The sequence below is a fragment of the Oncorhynchus mykiss genome, chromosome 12 (assembly GCF_013265735.2).
Source record: "Oncorhynchus mykiss isolate Arlee chromosome 12, USDA_OmykA_1.1, whole genome shotgun sequence".
NCBI lineage: Eukaryota > Metazoa > Chordata > Actinopteri > Salmoniformes > Salmonidae > Oncorhynchus > Oncorhynchus mykiss.
Genome location: NC_048576.1, coordinates 30,062,639 through 30,072,385, shown reverse-complemented (window position 1 = coordinate 30,072,385; position 9,747 = coordinate 30,062,639). Strand labels below are relative to the sequence as shown.

At 41.4% G+C, this 9,747-nt stretch overlaps 1 protein-coding gene across 1 annotated transcript; it reads right to left on the bottom strand.

Moving 5' to 3' along the window:
• Positions 1-976: 976 nt before the first annotated feature.
• On the bottom strand, positions 977-4,402 carry LOC110537400 (brain-specific homeobox/POU domain protein 3). Its single transcript, XM_021623420.2, has 2 exons — positions 3,719-4,402; positions 977-3,108 (listed from the first exon to the last, which is right to left on the bottom strand). Exons 1-2 carry the CDS (start codon positions 3,836-3,838, stop codon positions 2,185-2,187), a joined length of 1,044 nt encoding a protein of 347 aa, XP_021479095.1. The 5' UTR covers positions 3,839-4,402; the 3' UTR covers positions 977-2,184.
• Between the last annotated feature and the right edge of the window lie 5,345 nt (positions 4,403-9,747).

The window sequence follows — 9,747 nt, the reverse complement described above, 5'->3', positions numbered from 1 at the left end:
ATAGCAATAAGGCACTTCGTGGGTCTGTAATATATGGCCGATATACCACGGCTAAAAGATGTGTCCAGGCACTCTGCGTAAAGAAATGCCCTTAGCCGTGGTATATTGACCATATACCACACCCCTTCGTGCATTATTGCTTAATTAGAAGCTGATATTTATAATTGATTGATGTATTTATTAGCCAGATTATATTTACTTAAATTGTTGCAGTAATCTTTAAATCCTCAGCATTCCTCTAAATGTAGTTTTGCTTCAGAGTGACACAGTCAAGTATTATCGGCCTAAATCATATGCATCAACGAATAACTTATCTCTTAAAAATATTTAATGGTGTCATCCACAGTTTACCTAAGTATTTGTTTTATGTTTGTAAATAATTAAAAGCGTATTTGGTCTGATGGCCTCCCGTTTTTTTTTGTTATGAAACCCTTAAGGCCACAGTTTATGACAAGACTCGGTCTCATTCAAAGTTTTCTGAGGTGCGAGGAATAATAGTAACCATTTTTCAAGGTTCGAGTAGTAACCAAGGTTCGAGTTTGTATTTTGCTTTTGGTACTAGGGAAAAGTGAAACGTAGGCAAATCATTTGGTAGTGATAATATTATAGGCCTAATCTAGACTCGATCATGTATTCCCTCCCCATTATGGCTTATTCTAAATGTTATTTCTCATTGAAACAAATCAATATAAACTAAATCTGAATCAGAATGTATCATAATATATTAATCATTATCGAATGGAATCATTCATACGCTCAATTGATTTGATCATTGGCGTAGTCTTCATCAAGTTCTGCCCACCACCAAAATCAGAAACAGATTTCAATTGTTCCACTCTAGAACTGGTCCGTCAACCTCCCATCACGAGAGTGTTCTCTCATTTCAAAGCACCAGCTGCTTTCCATTCTAGCAGACGAACAGACATCGAATGGAGATTGTTGATATATTTACCCCAAAATAACTTATAGGAGAAGATGAGGTAAAACGTGCATGGTTTATTTTAGTTTCTGTCGCTTACACAGACACATTAAAGCACATATTCACAAATATACGTTGTATTGTAAATAAATTAAGTTCAAATAAATAAATAGGTTAATAAAAAGAAACCTAACTAAGTAAAATTGTGAAAATATAAATAAGTGAACAATTGCTCATGTTTAAAATATCTACAAAGTGCATTGAACTCAGGGAATGCAATGTAACCATTATTTCCATCCATGGCCCAATAATGATAATAATAATAACACAAATATGTTCGTTTCCATGTGAGGACAGAAAAGGGCAGTTTTACAACGTAATTATTCTAAATCATTTGATTGTCAAAGCATCATTGCAGTGAAATTAGTACAGACATACACCATGTTTAGCCGACATATCTGTGAGTCATCTAATTCAACCATAACTTTGTGGGGAAAAAAACAAAAAAACGAATAAACGATTATTTTTGTGTGTTTTATACTCATACAGTCCAAAATGACCATGAATGTGCCAACACTAGCGTAATGAGGTAGACACAGAGAAGTATACTGTGTATGTCCGCGTGTACGTGCGTTTGCCCGTGTGTATGCTCTCTTATTGCAATGCATTCAGATGGGTTTTTAGAACTATTAATTCACACATAACGCCCTACGAGTAAACCATGCAATGGATTACAGTAATACCCCCGTGTTACGGAGAGGCAACCATCTCTGAGACACATAATGATGACAACATTAAGCCCTAAGCATCTTCTGCAAACAACAACTTGACTATTAACATTTTTTTTTAAATAACGAACTAGATGCGCTCTTCACACAAACAGGTGCAATGTATTCACAAAAATGTACAATGATAAATATAAAACAGTTATTCTGACTCAAGAGAATAATAACAAGTATTATTCGATTTCAATTTTTTTGTACAATAATTGCCATGAGTTAAGGGGTGGGTTTTCTCTTTTCCGCCTCAAGAGTATGATGACTTCGATCTCCTGTTTCACTGTTATTGTATTCGTCGATATGTTGAGTTTTAAATGTCAAAAGTTATAGCCTACGTTTTGCCCCGGGGGATATTGGTTTTCAAGTCTTTATCCAATTCAAAGGAGCGAAGCGCATCTTGTCTGCCAGCCTCGATTGGCCACATTAGCCGTGTGCCTATTTGTTTCTGATTTGTCTATTCGATTAAAGTTTTGCTCTGCCTTTGGCCTAGTGTGTTGCAGAGAACTTCATCCTTTTCTGCTTTTGCCTTTGATTGCAAAACCACACCCTGACCACGTTCTTTTTGAGGTCCAGTTTCTCGGCTATCGCTGCAATCTTCTCTGACGAGGGCCTTGGCTGCACGGCGAAATATGCCTCTAAAGAGCGCTTCTCCGGAGCAGCGATGGAGGTACGTTTTCTCTTCTTGTCTCCTCCGTTGAAAATCTCCGGCTTGGTCATTTTCTCCCGCTGCGCCCTCTCTGCCTCCTCCAGCCAAGCTTCCAGGATGGGTTTTAGGGCCACCATGTTATTATGAGACAAGGTGAGGGACTCGAACCGGCAAATCGTGCTCTGACTGAGGCAACCAACCCCGGGGATTTTAAGGTTCGCCAGGGCCGAGCCCACATCCGCCTGCGTCACCCCCAGCTTGATCCGCCTCTGCTTGAACCGCTCTGCGAAGGACTCCAGCTCCCTGGGGTCTGGCTCTGAGTCCCCCCCGCCGCCCAGTGAGGTGTGCGAACCCATGCTGTGGGGGTGCATGTTCATGGCCTGTTGGTGATGATGGTGGTGTTGCATGTGGTTGATTGCGGACATGTGGGCGTGCGGATGGGAGGCCGTGGAGCAGACGTCAGAGCCGGGCATTCCTCCCAGGGAGATGGACATGCCGGGGGTCAGGTGGTCCAGAAGGTCGCCATCTAGGCCCTGAGAGCCCTGGTGATGTGGGTGGTGGTGGTGGTGCGAGGTGAGCACGGATGGGTGATGGAGGTGGGCCGAGGACGAGGTGGGGGTACAGGTCATGCTGGTCATGGTGGTCATGGTGTGGTAAGTCGCGTCTGGCTTGTAAGGATGGCTCTTTGCGATATCCACCGCTGCCAGCGCTTCAGCCCTCTGCAGTAAAGTCTCATCAAAGCCGGCAAAGATGTTGCCCTGCAGCTGTGCGATGGAGAGGAGCAGGGGAAGCAGAGAGGAGACAGGTTATTAATGCTGCCCAAACAGGCAGTTTGTTTTTAAAATGGAAATGCATTACGCAAGAGGTTTGAAATGTTTACCTTTTGAGGAAAGACTATAAATTACATTATCCACAATAAGCAATTTATCATCCATAATATCAAATCGTTAAGTTAATGTAATGTCAATACAATACATGACTATAAACCCAACTATTCATATGCCCAAATCCTCCACTGCACCATCACTTTGGATTATTCGTTAATAATGAATATTTCAATCCTCTTCCATCATTTCTCTGCACCATGGAATGAGACGAATTTGACATGAGACTGACTGAAAACATGTTATTAACAATACCATATTGACAATGCGTGGTTTTCGTGTAAATTCAAAGCATTTAGCAAGTTTTTTTTACCCAATTCCACATGTTCTATTCTCCCCTCCAATTTATATTGATTATTGCATTGTTGGGTTTAGAGCTAGCAAGAAGGGCATTTCACTGTACTTGTGCACCTGGCATTAAAACGTTAAGGCTATGAGACTATACCTTTCATTCGTGATAATTGGATCATTTGAATGTCAAGTAACTCACCGAGTGAGTGGGCATGCATGCCCTCCGGATGGCCTCCGAGCTCGATTGAAGAGGCGTGTATTTCGGCTCGTGCAGTATGGGATGCATACTGAAAGGTTGTTTGCTGTTCATTGACATCATGATTGCAGAAGTTAGTGAGGGCCGTTTTCCGTCTTCCTCGTTTGGCTCCGTGTTGGTCCGTTGTCACTAGAAACGTCTCAGGATTAAACAAATTTATATAATTGTTGGTTGTTGGAGGGTGATGGTAGTGCTGCTAACGATGACAGGTTTAAACCTCCTGCCTGCTCCCCTGTAGGTCTCTTTCTATCCGTTCGGACTCCTCCGCTTTTGGCTTTAGTATGGATGCTACCTAGCAGCCACCTAAAATATAACGCTGTGTTACTGGCCCCGCCCCAACGGTGGGTCATCACCCCCTCCTTTCCCCATTGTCTCCAAATGTTATTGGGAATTGTGTATTTAACCACGCCTCTTGAGTGAAAACCACCACCCACTCCGAGGCGATGATTGGAAGTTTGATTTTGACAGGTGCAATGGCTGGTTCTCAGACCGACAACACGCGTTGTGCAGATTGCTGTGCTTTCTATTGGATCCGTTGACATTTATTCGATGTCCTAATTTCTGTCATAACTTTGTAATAGGCTTTTTTTTCAATGAACATTCGATGGTCTAACGAAATTTTTTTGCCTTTGCAATTAATACATACATTAATCATGGTTAATTTACTTTGTGGTGCAAACCACAGTATGGGATCCCCAATTAAAGAATAAACAGGTCAGAATGGACATGAAGCACAGGGAGGATGATGAAATATGTACTGTTTTACCACAGGTGAACAGAGCAAGTGCTGTCAATCACAGCCTATATCAGCCAGGCTGAGGAGATAGTGATGGAGATGAACCACCACTCTAGGCATGGTTCCCCATGCCCCTGTCTGCCCCACCCTGTTGGGCAGGGCTCTCCTAGAAACTCCCATCACAGATGTGGGGCTGGGGGCTTTCTTCCTGACATTTTCTCTTATAAACATCATGTCAATGTTGAATAGTTATAGATTTTGTAGAAAGTTCTGGTTCCAATGGGTTGAGCCACCCAAAAGGTACAAATTGGATGTCTCCATCCGCAACATTTCAAGCTAGCTTACACTCACCCCCTTTAAACCCACTGCACAGCGACCCCAGCTGTCAAGCTGAGCCCAACTGCTCATCCGAGTCACCACTGTTACAGAAGTCACACGCTGCTTGCTAAGCAAGTACCACTTCCTCCTGAGATGGCTCACACTGAAACCAGGACCTCTGCCCTGCTTGCAGGGTTGTATAGGTCTCTTTATAAATGTGATCCGTTACAGTTACAAGTTACCTGTCCAAAATTGTATTCAGTAAGTTAACTTTTGTATTACCCAAACTCAGTAACATAATCTGATTACTTTCAGTTACTTTTAGATTACTTTCTTACTAAGAGTCATTAGAATACAAAAATACTTTAAAGTACTACTCAAGTAGTTTTTTGGGGTATCTGTACGTTAATTTACTATTTACATTTTTGCCAACTTTTACTTTTACTTCACTACCATTACTAAAGAAAATAATGTACTTTTACTCCATACATTTACTCGTTACATGTTGACAGGAAAATGGTCCAATTCACACACTTATCAAGAGAACATCCCTGGTCATCTCTGCTGCCTCTGTTCTGGAGGACTCACTAAACACAAATGTTTTGCTTGTAAATTATGTCTGAGTGTTGGAGTGTGCCCCTGGCTATCTGTCTAAAAAAAGAAGACAATTGTGCTGTCTGGTTTGCTTAATATGAGTCATTTGAAATGGTTTATACTTTTACTTTTGATACTTAAGTACTTTTTAGCACTTCCATTTACTTTTGGCACTTATTTTATATTTAAAACCAAATACTTTTAGACTTTTACTCAAGTAATATTTTGCTGGGTGACTTTCCCTTTTACTTTTACTAGTCATTTCCTATTACTTTTACTCAAGTATGACAATTGAGTACTTTTTCCACCACTGATAATAATGAATATTAACAATTGAATGACATCTATTTTATATTTTACATATCTGGTCATATATTGATGTTGCATTTAACTTCATGGGTTAGGTATGTTTCTAACCCATTGCTTTCTCCTTCAATACAGATAATAATATGATTAGGATATCTTTACAATTAAAACCAAAGTCTGTCAGATTTCCAGTCATTACAATTGATTAAATACCCCTTGATCTTCAAGAATATGACTTGGAAACATTGATGAGAAAAATTGTTTTACATGAAGATAACCGCAAACCTAAGGACTTATTAGCCTACTCTGTTGTTTATGTTTTTGTTGTCATGGAGGACTGATTGGGCCAATCACATCAAAGCAATGTTACAATTATCGCCGGCCTATTGTGTACGTTTTTCTTGGTGACACTTTCATATCTCGATAATTTCAGCTGTTGAAGTCTAGCCTATTAAAAGTGTACAAGTTTGAGCAGGCATGTTAGGCCAGTGGAACAAATACTGAATCAGCACAAATTGGATTGAGCAATTAAAAGCCCCACTTGTGGTCTTTTGAAATTAAACTTGTTTTTGACAGTATGTGGAGCACAACACCACAGAGTTTAGAAGAGAGGAATTCCCTCAAACTTGTATTCCGTGTAGGCTGGGATCCACACTATGCAGCAACAAATTTTTCACTGGCTGTCCACGGGACGCAAAAAACAATGATTGATAGGCAATGATTGATAGGCACTTCTTTAATGAAATTGTTGGGTTACATAGGCTACATTTATACATTTGTAAACAGCCATTCACAACATCCACAATCCGTAAAGGCGCGTATAATTGAGAGAGCCGCAGTGTGATTCACATCAATGCTATGTAGATTTCAATAAAAGGCCAGGTGATATCTGTATCTCCTGTATGCTACAACATTGCTGTTGCACTTACCTGCAGGCTTTAATGCCGTCCATGCCGTCCCTAGGAGGGGTGCGTCACTTGAGTGGGTTGAGTCACTGACGTAGTCTTCCTGTCTGAGTTGGCGCCCCCCCCCTTGGGTTGTGCCGTGGCGGAGATCTTTGTGGGCTATACTCGGCCTTGTCTCAGGATGGTAAGTTGGTGGTTGAAGATATCCCTCTAGTGGTGTGGGGGCTGTGCTTTGGCAAAGTGGGTGGGGTTATATCCTGCCTGTTTGGCCCTGTCCGGAGGTATCATCGGATGGGGCCACAGTGTCTCCTGACTCCTCCTGTCTCAGCCTCCAGTATTTATGCTGCAGTAGTTTATGTGACGGGGGGATAGGGTCAGTCTGTTATACAGTGGGGCAAAAAAGTATTTAGTCAGCCACCAATTGTGCAAGTTCTTCCACTTAAAAAGATGAGAGAGGCCTGTAATTTTCATCATAGGTACACTTCAACTATGACAGACAAAATGAGAAAAGAAATCCAGAAAATTACACTGTAGGATTTTTAACGAATTTATTTGCAAATTATGGTGGAAAATAAGTATTTGATCACCTACAAACAAGCAAGATTTTTGACTCTCACAGACCTGTAACTTCTTCTTTAAGAGGCTCCTCTGTCCTCCACTCGTTACCTGTATTAATGGCACCTGTTTGAACTTGTTATCAGTATAAAAGACACCTGTCCACAACCTCAAACAGTCACACTCCAAACTCCACTATGGCCAAGACCAAAGAGCTGTCAAAGGACACCAGAAACAAAATTGTAGACCTGCACCAGGCTGGCAAGACTGAAAATTACAGGCCTCTCTCATCTTTTTAAGTGGGATAACTTGCACAATTGGTGGCTAACTAAATACTTTTTTGCTCCACTGTATATACATTTTATTTGATTTAATTCAGTTGGATGCATAATCTTTAGATGCCAACAGTAGTCTCACCATTGGAAGACCTAGTTAGTACTGTAGCCTTCTGTAAAGGTTTTCCTCCTCTTCATCTGAAGAGGAGGTGTAGCAAGGATCGGACCAAGATGCGGCGTGGTAAGTGTCCATGGTTGTTTATTTAAAAACATAAACTGAACACTCAATGAATACAAAACAATAAACGTGAACAAAACCGAAACAGTACTGTGTGGCGAACAGACATGGAAACAATCACCCACAAAACAACAGTGAAACCCAGGCTACCTAAGTATTATTCTCAATCAGAGACAACTAACGACACCTACCTCTGATTGAGAACCATACTAGGCCGAACACAGAAAACCAACCTAGAAACACAAAACATAGAATGCCCACCCAACTCACGTCCTGACCAACTAAAACAAACAAATAACACAAGAACTAGGGTCAGAATGTGACACCTTCAAAAACCTATTCCTGCTCATTTCCTGCAATCCATTAAACCCATTTGGTCTGTATGGTCTCTGACTTGTGGTCAGACTAGCTCAGGTGGAACAAACTTAAACTTGCACCTTTTTTCAATGCTGATTTGAATGTCATTGTGAAATATTTTTATTTACTTAACCTTTATTTAACTAGGCAAGTCAGGTAAGAACAAATTCTTATTTACAATGACGGCCTAGGAACAGTGGGTTAACTGTCTTGTTCAGGGAAAGGTGTCATCGTGTCTGTTTTACACACATACTTTCTGAATTTCAAAGTAATCTAAGAAATAATCCTATAGTTTTTCAAAAGTATCTGTAATCCAAATACAATATTTTTAGCTGGTAATGTAAAGGATTATAGTTGCAGTTTTTTTCTAGTCCATTACAAGTAAGGCAATCAGTTGCTCCCCAACCCTGCTTGCTAGCACACATGACCGGCCTCCTGAAGGGTCTTACCAGTCAGCGCCATGTGAAAAGCTAGCTATTTGCTGCCGCAAGTAGGGACATTACAGGCTGAGGAGTACGTTTCACACATCCACATGTGCTAAATTCACCCCTCAAACTGTAGAGCCGAGTTACGGCACCATTGTTACCGGATATCAAGTTAATCCAGAACATTTCAAGCTAGCTGTGGAGTGAGCTTATGGTACATTCTTAACTCTCTTACTTTTGCATTGAAATTAAATGCTGAAACGGTAGTTTACAGTAATTCTAGTTACAGTTAGTGAAACAAGTGTCACAAAGTGCCATTTGATTCCAGGTACCAGTAGTGAAAGTGCAACAAGAAGTGTTACTATATTATTATAAATCAGCATTGAAGCTTTATCAGGGTGTTGAGATAGCACGGTCGCTCTAACTGGGGATCTGAAACCCCAGGCGTGTTTTGTGTGTTTCTCTCTCTCTCTCTCTCTCTCTCTCTGTGTGTGTGTGTGTGTGTGCGTGTGTGCGTGTATGTGTGCATGCATGTGTGTATGTGTGTGTCAGTGAGACACAGAGGGAACTGTGAAACCCAAGCCCTGTCAAAGCGGAGGTCCCACAATAGGCGAAGGAGTCTCGTTGACTGTGAGTCAGAAACAGAAACCTGAGCATGGTGATGGTGTCGGGGTGCAGCAGGCTCAGGCTGCAGCCATTATTCCCCAGCAAACGCCTGGCTCTCCTCTCCTCAGTGGCAGGACCGCGGCACCCTCTCATCAAATATACATCAGCTCAACTGGGAGAGGCACTCCTCTGGGACAAACAGACAGATACTGTAGGCAGTGGACCGTGGGCTGCAGATGTAGCGGAGCAGACAGACGGACAGGGAGAGAGGGATAGACTGATGGACAATCAGAGAGAGTGAGTGACATAAAAGACAGAGAAACACACAGTAAATTAAAAGATAAATTGATTGTCATAAAGGAACAGAGAAACAGGCATGCAGACAAGCAAACAAAGGAGACATACAGAAAGACACAGACATAGCGAGAGAGACAGACAGACAGACAGAAGAAAAGAAACAGGCATGCAGACAAGCAAACAGAAGAGACATACAGAAAGACACAGACATAGAGAGACAGACAGACAGACAGACAGACAGACAGACAGACAGACAGACAGACAGACAGACAGATGAAGAAAAACTACACAAGAATGTGCACATTTAGAGTACCAGTCAAAAGTTTGGACACTCCTACTTACTCAAGGTTTTTCTTTATT

Excerpts from the sequence above, each read along its gene's own strand:
- LOC110537400 (XM_021623420.2), bottom strand. The coding sequence starts at position 3,838 with ATGATGTCAATGAACAGCAAACAACCTTTCAGTATGCATCCCATACTG. Across the intron at positions 3,109-3,718 it reads CATGCATGCCCACTCACTCG|CTGCAGGGCAACATCTTTGC; the intron begins GTGAGTTACTTG and ends TCCATCGCACAG.